A 15,160-nucleotide genomic window follows, 5' to 3' on the forward strand; every position below is an offset into this window, starting at 1 on the left:
AAAAATTGTAACTCAAGGTCCACTTACCAGTTTTCCCCATATGCAACCAATACTTATTACTATAATCATAATTACAATGCTTACTATTTCCCATAAACACATGATTTTGTTACATGTAAAGGTGCAGTCAGGAACAGGTTGAACAAGGGGTTTTTCCATCCATCCTGCTTTGCCAAATAAGTATGCAGGAAGCAGCTTTATGTTCCTCACACCAAGCAGGAGACATCAGCTTCCTCCTCCCATCTGTCATCATCACTCTGTCAGAGGAGGTGGCACTCTGCAAGAGTGTACAAGTGCATAAATGCAAGACAAATCTGTGGGCAGAGAACTGAATTTTTACACCTATCCAGCTGACACTTTTCAGATATGAAATAGACCTTTGAAATATCATAAGAACTTTATTTAGTACCATATTGTACAGTGATTATGTACATGACTTCTATTTACACATGCAATACACATTCATTAATACATTTTGATAAATAAATAATGTCTGCCATACTTGCATGCACAAACCATTTGGCAAACACAACCATTTGGCTTGAAAGAAAAATTGACAAATATTTAAAACCATGTGGCACGTGGTGATCTCTTACTGTGGTTCTCAGCCTTTACACTGTGACTGACAAGTTCTCATCATAACCATCATAAAGCAAATGTTTCAACCAAAGCCCTGCTCACAGTGACGTTTTTAATCCTGCCATGTCTGTAATATGTTGGAAATTACGTGCAGTACTTCACCAAACAGAAATGATAATGGTGTCAATTAGTCTCCTTTCCTTACCTTTGCCTATCGTTTTGCTTCCTTTTGCTACAAAAGGATGCTGCAGTGGAAATGACTGATGTGATTTGGTAAGGAACTTTTTCTTTCAATAAGATCAAAACAATCTTCTGTTATGGTATGTTCTGCTTCAGTCATCCTGGTGTTTTGGTCAGTGAAATTAAATGAAACACCCCCAGTGAACATAGACGTGGCGGGTAAATTTCTATTTTACAAGGTGCCCAGGTAACATGGGTCCTATGTGAACAGAACATGGCGCAAAGAAACACAGGCAAATGCATAATGTTTTACATCATTTGGTGACAGTAGGGTTTATATATGGGTAAGGAATTTCATTTGTTTGGCTATATAGCTCATCTATAGGGCATTTATGTCTGCCCTCTCTTCTTTTCTAGCCTCTGTGCCACTAGCGTCTGTGACTCAGAGGGTTTTCCTGGTGTTTTCTGTCTATAGACTAACCACAGTATGTATCTACTGTATGGTAAGGAATAGTAAAGTTTCAACACCTTGTCATTTAACCAAGGCAAAATGACAATTATTTTGTTGGTTTTGAACAACAACATAACCAGGATAAACTATTGACATGATATGACAGCCTCATGAGAGCTTTAGCTGTTGAATGCTAACAAAATTACTTTTATTTAACATCATTAATAATAAGTCCCGCAGTTATGTTCAAAATGACTCGTGTATCAACCACTGGCAGCTACACTGTCAGAATGGGTTTTGATCAGAGATTTTTTTACCTGCAGTCTGAAAAAAAGGTGTAGGCTCTCTAAGGTGTACCCTTATAGAATCTTAAGGATTAAGACTTTAAATTGCAGAGGTGTGCAGATTTTACAGGCCATGTCAGTAGTAGAAACCACAAAATCTTAAAATATGTCCAGAAATCCTCAAGAATATGTTCAGCTTTTCAGACAGTGATGAAAGAAAAAATCTGTAGCAATACAGATACTGATGGAACAGAGGCAAGCTAGGAATACTCTGGAGTCAGACGCCAGGGTGAAGTGTCCTTTTATCTGTAAGAACCAGTAAAAACAATCAGTTTTGATGTCTATTGCATAATGTTGCACAGAACACAGATGTTAGTTTGTTGCATACAGGTCACTCTGGTAACAATGGGAGGTGCGGCTGGCATGCAGATTCATATGGCACAGTTGTGAGAGGAACACTGATCTTAGTGTGTGAGTGTGTTAGTGTCATGGCCATCCACCCATCTACAACTTGCTGTTTGTTCCTGGAACACAGTTGCTCACCACCAGCAGCAGTTTAACTCTAATACGAATTAAATTAAAAACAGTCAATACTTGTGCCTTAAAAATATCCCCTTCTGTTGTCACCTCCAGAAGTCATAAAGTTGCAGATTGGAAGAGTTAAATGAAGGAAGACAGATATAGAATAAACAATGGACTGCAGCAGCTGGAGTCAAACAGCTGAAAAATTCAACATACTCAAACAGTCCACCACCTCTTGAGCTGAATCCCAGTCATACCAAACTGGCTTACAGTCTGCTGTCAGGAGCAAAAATGGTGTACAGCACTGATAAATATAAAGATCCAACCCACACTAAAACCTCTGTGCAGAGGTAAAGTCACTTACTAAAGCATCAATGTTTTGTTCTGGCAACCATGATCTGTGACTGCTGTGGGATTACTGATTTTAAATATCTAAACTTATTATTGGTCCAGAAGTATGTGAGGGTACATAATCACCATGCACAGCTTGAGGCTCAGCCCTTACAGCAGACCTCCTCCCCCTTGTACGTTGCCCTGATGTCAGCGTTCAGCAGCCCCCTGCACTGAACACAGGCAGTTTGTGGGTGTTTATTCCCCGCGGCTCGACCCTCTATACAGAGCTGCGATTCTGCACCTCGCCTTCGCAGCACAACAGCTACCTTCTTTTCCTCATGCTGGTCTCCATGTGGCCCAGCTCCTCGTAGGACTGGTAGAAGACTTCCAGCTCGTGGCAGCCCCAGCCCCTCCAGACACACAGGCACCACTCCATGTTTTTTTTATGAAAGCCACATACAACTGTGTCCTTTGCCACTAATGCTGCCTCCTCCAGGATCCTGAGAGAAAGAGACAGAAGAGGGAAGAGTGAGGGATCCAAGGGAGAGATCGATTTGCGAGGGAAAGAGAGAGATGCAGTGTGGAGAAGGAGCTATAGTTGGTAGCACATCTCTGTGCACTGTAATTAGCTCTGCGTAGAAGCTAGTGGGCAGTTCTAGGAACTGGTTCCCTGGAAAGCCAGAGGATACTGAATGTACTGTAGGCACAAAACTTTCTATTTGTATAAGTGCTGGTAAAGAACTACATTCCAGCACTCCTCTGGCCTAAAATGTATATTCAAAAGCCCTCTCCTGGACACAAAAAATGTAAAATGGATCAAAGAGGAATCTTAAAGAATGGGACAAAGCAATCCACTTTTAAGTCACTTTAATTTATGAAGGCTGTGACACAGAGCATTTTGGGAGGAAGGAGGGCTTCTGGTGACCCTGTATCCTGAGCTCAACTACCCATGTATCATGCAGAGCAACCCTGAATTATCTTCTTCCATTGTTGTTTCATCTTCCCCAGGTGTATCATTATCCTCTCCTAGTGTTACTTCATGTTCTGTGATATACAACCTCATGATTACAAGAACAGGTGATGCTTTGCTCTGTGAAGTCACCAAGACCTATAAGACACATCAAGCCCACACGTGAGCTAACAGACAGATGAAATAATAACTTTAAGTTTAAGTTGTAACAAAATGAAACTGTTGGATTAGTGCAGCTAAAGAACAGCACAGCAGCAGCTATGTCATATGAATAAAGCCCTATGGGCTTGATGATCCCTCCTTTGACCTGAGCCATGACCTACCACACGTGTCGTCTATGTTACAGGTGCACCATGTAATAACTGGTTATTAAGGACCCTGTTTTGGGTGGTCCTTTTATTGCCTGCTGCTAAAAGGCCAGGCCCCTTTGTGGCTCACACAGAGGTCCTTTTTGCACAGGACCAGCTGCTGGCTGCTTTACAGGAATAATTACAGGCTCAACGATGCACCATAAGTACATGATGAAGGATCTTGCTAAGCTTTACTGAGGCGGTATCAGTAAATTAATATATAGCTCTTTGGCTTTTCCTCCCCTAGTGTTGAATGCTTTCAAGCATAACTGAGAATTGACTCTATCCAGGTGGAAGAGAACCCAATTTAGAACTTTCTAAGACCCTTTAATGTTACAAAGAATTGATTGCTAGACCATTTATTGGCAAAAGTAAGAAAGCCTATTTAAGACTTAACAAAGCAAATCAAAGTTTTTAAATGATAAGTGGATACAGGAAGAAAAAGGAAATCAAAAAAATCTTAAGGGGTTGGAAATCCATCTTCTTAAAGCAGATGCAAAATAAAACATTTATATAATAAACACAATGCATAACATACAAAAGTAAGAACCAAACCAAAGAACCAAGACCAGATTACCTGTACAATCTAATACAGAGGTCTGTAATTGTGTTAGTATGCTCACTTTAGTGAAGCACACTGTTACACTTGTAACTATTATTTTTTATTGTATTATTTTATTGTTACCAAGAATGTCCACATATGAAATATGAAGCATTATTAGATAATGTGTGCTTAGACTCAACTTTTTCAAAATCTGTTTTAGTTTTTAAGATACTATTAAGCAGCCCTGCATTGAGCTCTCTGAACACAGAGCTTGAACTATCAATAAAGGTGGGGTCAGAAAATCCCTAGGTATGGGTATGGTATGGTATCCTATCGTACAGGGGCGTGGCTAAGCAACACAGGGGCAGGACCTCACCAGCCCTAGGGGTGGAGCCTCCTATTGCACAGTGGTCAAGCTCCTATTGCATGGTCAAGCAAATGGAGGTGTGGCCATATCCCCATGGGGTTGGAGCTGGATATTGGACAGGGAGCATGGCTGTGTAATCCCTGGGGGTGGTAAAATGGCATTTTCATATGTGGTACCTACAATGATATCATAGCATTTTGTACTGTGACATGAAACCACATTTTGCTTTGAATGTTGGCTGTTGTAACATCATAATATAGTTGTTTTGCTGTCTCTTTCTGCTAATTACAGCTGTTTTATAGGTAAGTGATATAAGTTCTGGGACTCAATGTTGTGAAATTAACATTGAATACTATCAGCCCTAAAATTATGGTTTCTAAAAAAATTCTTCCACCAAGTAAATGAAAAAAAAGAGACTCATGTGATCATACCATGCATGAGACGCTGTGGTCACACAGTCACTGAACACACACCGGCTACAAAGGCAGCGCAACATCACCAGGAGCCACGGTAGAGATGGAATGCAATGCAGCTGGACACTGTGGACACTGACCACAACAACAGTGCTCTGATCAGAAAATATGCTCACCCCAAAGAGGAACATCCAGGTGGGCTGAGGACAGCAATGACACGTCCCCTCAACTGATCAGCGTGCAGCTGCATTTCGATGACCATCACATCTCCTCCACGCCTGCAAACCAACAACACACATACAGACACAGTGACTGTGTGCATATGAATCTAATATTTCAGTAATAGTGTACTTAGTTGCTGGAAAAAATTGCACCAGCTATTTGAGTTCAAAATTTGCCTAGTTAAAATATGAGTCTTTACTAAGTAAAAATGTTTCCATCACTTAATTCAAACACTAGCACAAACTCATTCATACATAGAGATTTGTTACTAAATATTTATACTGACCTGCTAATAACAGCTGAAACTGTTGTGTAGCTGACTCAATCAATGGCCAAAACTAGCCAATATATGTCTCATTTAGACTGAAATGAGTATGTATAGGTGGTATTAAAGCTGCGAGCAGTGATGAATGGGCTCTTGTACCTCGCACACAGTGGAAGAGTGGCAGCTGTGGAATTGTTACTGGAGGTCTACTAACACGGCTCTGAATTTTCAGGATCATCAGGCATTATGTGAATGGGTAAATTATTATTTCCTGTGTGCAGTACATGGCACTGGAGATGACTTACTAGAAATTGTATATACATTTGATCAACTATGTGTCATTTAGGCCTCACTTCCTGTTGCCTGTAGACAATGCTGCATAAGTGAAATATTAATGAGCAATACATTTACCAGAGGGCAACTGACATGGATATACATTTTAAAGAATATTGGACATTGCATGCAGAAAATAACTATCACTTCCTGTGTCCACTCTGTGGCGCTAGAGAACACCCACTAATTATAAGACAGTATATATGAAAGGTATGTATACATTAGATTGTTTTTTTTTTTAATTCTGATAATACAATTGTACATGAGTATATTTAATACCTATAAACATATTCACCTAACACTACTCACTGCAGCAACTTTGTCTTACTGACTGACCTTGTGGAGTGCTCAATTGGTCAGCTGTGTTTTGTACCTGGGGATCCACAGAGTTCCATTCACTGGCAGCACAGTGAAGGCTTGCAGCTGAGGCGTTGTGGGGTTCACAGTCTCTGCAGTTTCCAGATCAGACTCAGGGTTGGTGGATGTCTGCTGGTTCTGGTCCCTGCCCGTCTCCTCCGGTTCTGCAGGCAGCGGCACACTACTGCTGCTGGCTAATGAGCCAGCAGCTGTGGGGCTGGAGCAGTCTGACGCCAGTGGCTCCAGGGAGCAGCTGGATGATATGGAGCAGTAGTCTATCAGTGAATCCTGGTGGTGGAAGATCTGAGTGCCTGCCTTCTCACTGTAGATCAATGTCACTTCTCTATTGGTCCATTCCAGCTTCTCTTCTTGATCCGTGGTATTGAGGTCAGTGGTTGTCACCGTGGTAACCCTTGAAGGACGCTGTACAGTGAAGACGTCCCGTAGAGGATTGCTGTCTCCACAACTGAAAGCATGACATGATCTCAAAAGCAGCCACTCAAATCAAAACCCAATTACATTTCAACTGAAGAAGCACAGCTGTGAGTGCCTGACAGATACAGACTGCATAATAATGAAAGCTGTGTTTCATTCTTGTTCCTGTGCAACTTTCTAATTAGCATTAGTAACCCAATCTGAAGTAACAACAAGGACAATATCCCTTCAAATAGACATAGATGGGGAAGGTCAGAGACAGTTGTGCATTGCTCTGCAGTTGAAGCTAACATCACTCACTGTCAGTTTTATTTGTACAGCTCAGTATCACACACAATGTCTTAATGGGCTTCACAGACCCACACCACAGATGTTTCCAAGCTCAGCCCAACTCTCCAGAAAGACAAATCAAGAGGAAAAATGGAGAAACCCCCAGAGAGGCAATTTAGAGAAAGACCCCCCTTCAAGGACAGCAGTGATGGAGAGGAAAAATTACACAAATAAGAAATTGAGAATTAGTAAGCCCACTAATAGGTTTATAATACTAATATCAATATACTACGTATATTAAAATTGAGATTTTCTGGCTCACTTAACTGGTGAAGATGGAAATGGAGCAATGAAAGTGCTGGCTTCAAACCATCCCTTTAGTTGACATCACCTACAGTCTGTGGTTTACAGAATTCACCCAGGTGCATGCTGCCTTGTCTTCATTGTTACAAAGAGACTGAGCAGGGGTGTTCAAACTATATCCTGGCCAATTCTGAATTTCTTAGGCAATACTGATATTGATATTTGAGAGTTACAAAATCTGATATTGATATACAGAGCAATATTTGATTTATGTAAAGAAAAGTTTGACATTTTGGGAAACATGCTTTAGATTTATATAGATGAGAAGATTGACACCACTCTCACTTCTGAATGCTAGGTATGAAGCTACAGCCAGCAGCTGGTCAGCTTAGCTTGGCACAAAGACAGTAAACAGGAGTACACAGCTAGCCTGACTCTGTCTTAAGGTAACAAAATGCTGTCTCTGATAGTGGCCTGCCAACCTCATGGTGATGCGCAGACTCCAGGAAGTTACTTGTCTGGCCTAGAAATAGTCTGGCACATGACTAATTGTAAAACCACAACCTGACATTTTTAGAGTGCTCATTTCAATAGATCTTTAAAGGACTTCCTCACCAGTTTTCTACCATATCTTTCTGTGCCTGTCATAGACTTGTATGTTTATAGACAAAAATTATTATTTGAAATGTTCACCATCCCAAATCATACACCTGATGATGACACTTCCCTGTGGCAGTCCTGTGCATTAAGGCTTCACTCACCAGTACTTGGCACAGAGCTGGTAGGAGGCAGCATGGTAGAGCAGCAGGGTGTTGCTGTGGTTGTCCAGGGTCCAGACTGCCTCCTCTCCCCACAGACTGAAGCTGGTGGTCATGGATACAATGGAGGACGGTGGGCTGTAGGGTTCCAGCCTTCGAACTGCCTGAAGACTCATACAGTCGATCACCAGCACACCCGGACCGTTGGAGTACCATAACTGACAAACACGTGGACAGGATAAACACAGGATGATGGAGTGTCAACTCAGTGTCCATAATGTGAAGACTTGGGTTTGACTGATGATCTGATGCTCTTTTACTTGGCAATATTCTACATGACTTATCAAACATGACGTAATGATCGATACATTTCTGACCCATTATCTGCTCACCTGGGAGCCGCTGCTGACCAGAGCCATGCTCATGACTGCGTAGGGTCTCTGCCTGGGATCGGAGTCCTTCAGACCAAACACTGTCTTGTTGAACGTGTGGGAACACAGGTAGGTGTCCCCCTCCAGAGGAAGGTCCTCCACCAAGCTGTACACTGCTACCAGGCCATCAGACATCCCAGCAAACACTCTGGCCAGGCTCTTAACAAGTAGAGAAGAGAAATATTTTTACATTTAGATTTGAATAATCAAATAATGAAAATAATTAAATGTTGTTTCCGAGGCCTGTTCACTCTTGGAGAGTCTGACGTTGTAGTGCTACACAATGAGGACTGGGACCTGTATTCACAAGACATCCTCAGTCAAAAAGCAGCTCCTGACTGGCTGAGTTAGCAGAAACTTGTAACACCATTCTCATTTTGGCTTCAGCAGTTTGACGTTTTTTTTATGTTCTTTGTGTTTCCCTACACAGTGTTTCCTTGCTGAGCCACAGCAGAGGGGTATGTCTTGGTAGTTGCATTGCCTAGAAAAACGTCAGCAATAAACCCACATACAACAACCAAGACAAATGCACAAAAATATACCAACTTGATTAGTCTACCTCAGATTATTAAAGTCTCACATCAGCTTCAGATTTGAATGCATTTCTGCACAGAATGTGGACAGCAGATTTTGTCTTTCATCTCATCTCTCTTAGTGTAGTTGCTCAAAGATCTTCTCACAGCCAGTATGGACAGAAGGTCCAACAGCAACTTAAATTAACTGCTGTTTTGATGATTTTATCAATAGGAGTAAACCGAATACTTGCAGCAAACATTGTGCAATAACAATTCATGCTTAAATTATATCACACCACCCTTCTAACATCTGGATTCCACCAGCTACACTTCAAACAGTACCCAGGGTGCACACCAGGTATGTTTAGATGGGTAACAGGACAGGAGGTCAGAGGTTAGAGAGGGAGCAGCAATACAGACCATAAAACAACTTTTCCAACAAAGGCATTGTTTGGTACCTGACTCTCACAGTCATGCTACTGGCAGTAGGATGTTTTAGGGCCATTACAAGTGGCAGGTAAGCTATTAGCACACTGTTATTACTGGCTGTACTAAAACTGTGGACATCCCACTTGTCAGCTTCTCCATGCCTTCACTTTAATGAAAACTAATGCCAAGGAATTCAGAAGAGATTGAGACATCTTCATGCCAAATTTCACTGTTCAATCTAAATCATAGGCACTTGTTGACATGTTATGAGATAATTAGTGGCTTCTGTTGTGTAAATTTACACAAATTATCAATTTTAAGGAACAAATCAAACTGATTTGGGAAACAAATCACTAAATTATGTGCAGAAATGATTGCACATTTATCCCAAAAGCTGCAAAACTTGTAGAATTTTGGGTTCAGTCAGCCAACTTACATGGAATAGATTATTATGTTATGTAGAGTATGCACAGCATTATCTTTGGTGTCTAGGTTCTGACCTTGTCGCTTCTCACAAGGAAACATGGACTTCAGCACAGCAGGGAGTGGGGAGTGACGATACTAACTAGGGATGCACAACATTATCGGCATGTCATCGGTATTGTCCAATAAAAGCTCTAGAATGAAATATTGGCATCGGCCATTTCTGCCGATTATGAGAGGCCGATTTCTTGCATTCTCCTCTGCCGCATGACTGTGCTTCCCCATATAATAGCAGAGGCTAGCTGGCTGTACTTCCCTCCAGCCATGCTGCGGCTACCGCTCCGCTAGCCTCTCAGCTAACGTTAGCCCTGGCTCTCCATGTGGATCCAACCAGAGCACTGAGCCCCAGTTTGTTATTCAAGTTACAGTGGGAAGATGCAGTGAATCTGACGGGCAGCTTGAGTGAAGTGGAGCCTGCGGAGGAAACACTGGGACTGTCAGAGTGAAACAGTCCCTCGAAGAACTGCTATGTTTGGCTGCACAGATAGGAAACACTTTGGGTGACAGGATGTACCCATAGATGTACCACTCTGTTTGGAAAAAAAAAAATCCTCTCTTTTGGTTTATAACAGCATTTGGCAACCAGCGTATTAGGTGCATTATCGCCACCTTCTGCTCCGGACTTTGGACCAGAGATTAAATCCTACACATTAATCCTGTCTGTCTAATAAACTCAAAGAAAACTCTACTGCTCCACTGACTTGGCAGGTTCATTAAAGTTTTAATGCTGAGCTCCTGAACTCCAGTCTTCCTAAGTTCTTCCTTCATATATTGTCTTTCTTGATCATACTTAGTACAATCTATGCTGGCATGCACAATAGTCTCCTCAGCCAGCTGGAAAAAAATATGTGTATGTATTGGTATCGGCATCAGCAATCTGCCATCGGCCACAATGAGTTGGAAATATCAGCATATCGGATATCGGCAAAAAATCCAATATTGTGCATCCCTAATACTATCTTCCTCGCTAGGGGAAGGTAAACAGAGCCTACAGGTGGATGCTGGGGTAGAGGTGGGGCTTTTGAAATGCTGTATGAACAGCAGCAACAACAGCAACAGCAACAGCAACAGCAGCAAGCAACAGCATAACTTGAGTGGTGTGGCAGAAGACATGCAGCAACGTGTGAGCAGAGCACTGACGGCTTCAGTGCACTGCCATGATTAAAAGGGTGCTTTGATTAGATGTTACAGTGAATAAACAGGTGACCTTCCAGTCACAAAAACCTGATTTTCTGCCTCAGAGTACTGAGGTGGTGGTGAATGACAGCACACTCATGTGTTTGTGTGTGTGTGTTATGTTGAGACATGGACTGACCTCCTCTCCTGCTGGAACAGGAAACAGGCAGGTGATGATGGCTGGACAGGAGAACTGTTTCTGCGGTTGACTGAGTGGACACATGTCCTTCAGACTGTAGATGAACACCTCCTGCTCCTATCATACAAACACACAAAGAAATTTTTTAACAATAATGAAAACAATTTCCTTCTATAAGGATGTTTCATCTAAAAACTTCCACCGTCACGATTCTCAAGGTTCACACTCTTTCAAAACCAGACTTCGAGATGTTCAGATAGATATCAATCTCATGTCTTTGTGACTCCATGACTAAAACTTCATGTATAAACAAAGACAGAAATATGGAGATGCATTATTTTCGTCAGATTTGTGCGATAAAGTGCATACTCATGGTTCTGTCTTATCAATCTCAGTCACTGTGGAGCTGGGAGCACGTGCATGAGCCTCATTTCCACTCCAATTAGCCATAAATAGATGTAGATGCATAATGTAATCAGCTGTTTGCCTTCTGCTCTACATTGGAGCTGTCAGTGAAACAAAGGGAAATAAGAAAGGGAAATAAGAAGTGCAGTTTCACTGATTGTGTTGCATTGGTGAGGTTCTCCAACAGAGCCAATAATTCTTTGTCATCGTTTAGTGTAAAGAGCAGGGTGCTTTACTCTTATATCATCATAACTAAATGTGTCAGATTATAGAAACTTCTTATGGGTAAGTCCGCTTCAATTCATCACACTTTTGGACTGTATTGTCATAGATATTATTGAAAATTGGCATGCTGATTGGGTCATATAAGAAACCAGTGGAACCGAAATTGCACGTGTCTCAGACAACTATTAAGGGAGATGTGGGTTAACAAAGTTTGAACTAATTAGCGTGCCTCTGTGACTTTGACTTACCATATCTCCCTTAATATAGGTCATAAGAGAAATAGTTCTCATATTGTTTTAAAGCTCTTTTCCAGCTCTTTATTTTACTTTCTACCACGTTAACCCCAAAATTAATGGTAACAGTGTTATGAGTAATTATTATCTTGGAAGTTAAATTTAAAAATAAAAACCTATTTTTTGCAGTCATCAACACCTCCAGAAAGTTTGGTCTTTGGTTTTTGAGTCGTTGCTGAGATGTCATTACTTATCTGAAGAGGAATCACATCACTAATTCTTACAATGTTGATGAACAGCAGTTATTTATCAGTGCATGGTCAGGCACATGCAAAATTACAATGCACTACTTTCTTGATGGGCTCCCAGGCCACTGGATAGTGTGCTAAAAGAAATACAACATTGGTGGAATCATGAATTTGAAGATAAATGTTAATTCAATTTAACTGCAAAAGTACTCTTACCTCACTGTTTGAATGTTGAGGTGGTAATGAAGTTAGGAAGCAGTGGCTACACTCTCAAATTGTGCTCCTTCAGAGCCTTTGATGCAGCAAGTGTGTCTTTGCTTGACATTGTGTATGTCCATCCTGTTGCTATCACAGGTTCAACTACCAGTAGCACATCCTGGTGGTCCATCACAAGTGTATCAGGGTGATATAGGAATGTGTACGATGGAGAGTAAGAGATTAAAGAGTATGGTCTAGACCTGCTCTATGTTGAAAGTGCCCTGAGATGACTTTTCTTGTGATTTGGCGCTATATAAATAAATTGAATTGAATTGAATTAAATTGAGATGGTCCATGACAATGCAGAAAGTTCAATCTCAATTCTGCAGTGCTGGGCATCATCTCTTCAACACATTCCAGCCACTACTCATTATCATATGCAACCGCAATGTAACCTTTGATGCTCACAAGGTCAAGTGATTCCTTATGTGAGCACACCCTCGCAATCCTGCTTTCCGAGTACGCTGAAAAGGGTCTGTCATCCACTTTCTCAGCTGACGATGGATGAAAACTATGTAATTTCAGAGTACTCTGAAAAAAGGGAGATATGGCGAGTCAAATCCACAGAGGCACGCTAATTAATTCAAACTCTGTTTCCCACATTTCCCTTAATAGCGATCCAAGACACGTGCAATTTTGGTTCCATGGGTTACTTATATGACCAAATCAGCATGCCAAGTTTCATTAATATCTATGACGATGCGGTCCAAAAGTGTGATAAATTGACCCGCACTTACCCATGTGTCTTTTCAGTCAGACATTATTTAAAAGGCACTTATCTGAGGATCAGTATTGCCCCTTTATGTTATCCCTTCACACTGTAATTTTTTTGGGAAGCTAAGGTATTCCAGGTTTTCCAGGAGGTGCACAAAACATGGTTCAAGCCATGGTGGCTATTCTCATCCTAAGTTTGTGGAAGAGTTGCCAGACAACAGGTGTACAGCCAAGTCATCTTACATGAACTATAAGCTGAACCATTACTGTGTTATGTAAATAGAAATCAAATAGAAAAGATATTTATTTGCATGAAAATGGTGAATGTGATTCCGGTGGTGTGTACCTCAGTGGCCATCCACAGGGTGTTACCCATCTTCATCTGACAGCTTATCTTGCTGCCTGGACAGGACATCCTCTTCACCTCTACCTGACCCTTCTCCACATTCACCACACTGTAGTTCCTAAACAACACACACAACAATACACAGATATCACCACACACATGCTGTGATTCTAGCTGCTTTAGATAAACCCCCAGAAGACTGTACACTCACATTGTAGATTTAAAGGAAAAATCATTTTTTTGTTACAGCCTGGGTCTTACTTTCCTTGTTTTGCCATGTATTTGGTCATGTCATGATAACATTTTTATCACTTTCATTGCTGAGATGTAGTGATGCAGCAGCTCTGCTAGAACAGCTTCACCTGGGAGTGCATTAGAGTGACACAGCAACACACATTTTTATCTGAACTACTATGTTGGAAGCTTCTTCACTGATTCCTAGTTTTAGCTCTTCCTCTTCCCCCTCTTTCAGTTTACTGACAGTTTTCAAACAGGTAAATAGAGCATGCCTGCCCTCATCTGGTAAGGAGTGAGGTGCACCATCTTAGTGTGGGTGAAATACATCCTCTGCTCTTAGAGCAGAGGATGTATTTTAATGTATCTGTGTTAACATGGAGATTGTTTAAATAACTGGAGATGCTTTCTACAGCCAGTTCTCAGGTCCTATGGTCTAGTGAGGGGCAGCGGGAGAATCGGGGGAGGGGAGGTAATGGGTTCTTGACACAGTGAAAGATTTAATGACAGGAGGAGGGTCTCTACAGGAGCCAGCAGCAGTCATAACACCACCTGTATGAAGGGATGGAAGCTGCTCTTATTGTACATAGATTAACCTGGAATCCTGCTGCCGCACACAGAAAACAATAGAGCTATTACATCGGACACCTAGGGGGCATTTCAGTCAAGAGTCTGTGTGTGGGATTACTGTGGTGTTTAAGTCAAGTCAAGTAAATTTTATTTATATAGTGCCAAATCACAACAGAAGTTATATCAGGGCACTTTTCACATAGAGCAGGTCTAGACTGTACTCTTTAATTTACAGAGATTCAGCATTCAATCATGAGCAAACACTTGGCAACAGCGGAAGGAAAAACAGCCCTTTAATGGGAAGAAAGCGCGAGCAGAACCCGGCTCTAGGTGGGCGGCCATCTGCCTTGACTGGTTGGGTTGAGAGAGAAAGAGGGAGGGGGAGACGGGACAGAGAGAAAGAGCGAAGCACAGCAACAATAATGATAATAATGACAACAATAATTAAAGCTGCAACTAGCGATGATTGGGCCCTTGCACCTTTGTGCACGTCGGGGTGCACCAAAGTTGAAGTGCGAGCAACACATGTTGTGGAGCAACAAGATGCAGCATTTACTAGAGGGCAACATACATGGATATACATTTCCCTGAATATTGGACATTGCATGTAGGAGACAGCTATCATTCCCTTTGTCCACAATGTGGTGCTAGAAAACAGGCACTAAATGTACATTATTTAGCCTTTTCCATACATGTGCTGGCTTGGCTTGACTTGGTTTGACTCGGTGTGTAAGCCCAGCACAGCAGAGATTTCCATCTCCATTAAAACAGGGCTACCCTCTTTAAGGTGAGTCTTTTAAGTGATGACATGCCTGTCT

General features: G+C 41.6%; 1 protein-coding gene across 2 annotated transcripts in view; it reads right to left on the reverse strand.

Annotated features, from left to right (window-relative positions):
• Nucleotides 1-378: 378 nt before the first annotated feature.
• lrrk1 (leucine-rich repeat kinase 1) overlaps nt 379-15,160 on the reverse strand; it is a 161,264-nt gene continuing 146,482 nt past the window's right edge. Inside the window, exons 32-39 of one of the 2 annotated variants that reach the window (XM_067598039.1) lie at nt 13,539-13,656; nt 11,110-11,226; nt 8,329-8,526; nt 7,940-8,154; nt 6,187-6,636; nt 5,170-5,271; nt 2,676-2,849; nt 379-1,800 (exon numbers count right to left, since the gene is read on the reverse strand). In XM_067598039.1, coding sequence (XP_067454140.1) covers nt 1,797-1,800; nt 2,676-2,849; nt 5,170-5,271; nt 6,187-6,636; nt 7,940-8,154; nt 8,329-8,526; nt 11,110-11,226; nt 13,539-13,656 — 1,378 coding nt within the window. In that variant the 3' untranslated portion in view covers nt 379-1,796. Of the gene's footprint in view, nt 2,850-5,169; nt 5,272-6,186; nt 6,637-7,939; nt 8,155-8,328; nt 8,527-11,109; nt 11,227-13,538; nt 13,657-15,160 lie in introns of both variants that reach the window. The other variant, XM_067598047.1, reaches the window with a different exon arrangement.

This window comes from Thunnus thynnus, chromosome 1, assembly GCF_963924715.1.
Source record: "Thunnus thynnus chromosome 1, fThuThy2.1, whole genome shotgun sequence".
Taxonomy (NCBI): domain Eukaryota; kingdom Metazoa; phylum Chordata; class Actinopteri; order Scombriformes; family Scombridae; genus Thunnus; species Thunnus thynnus.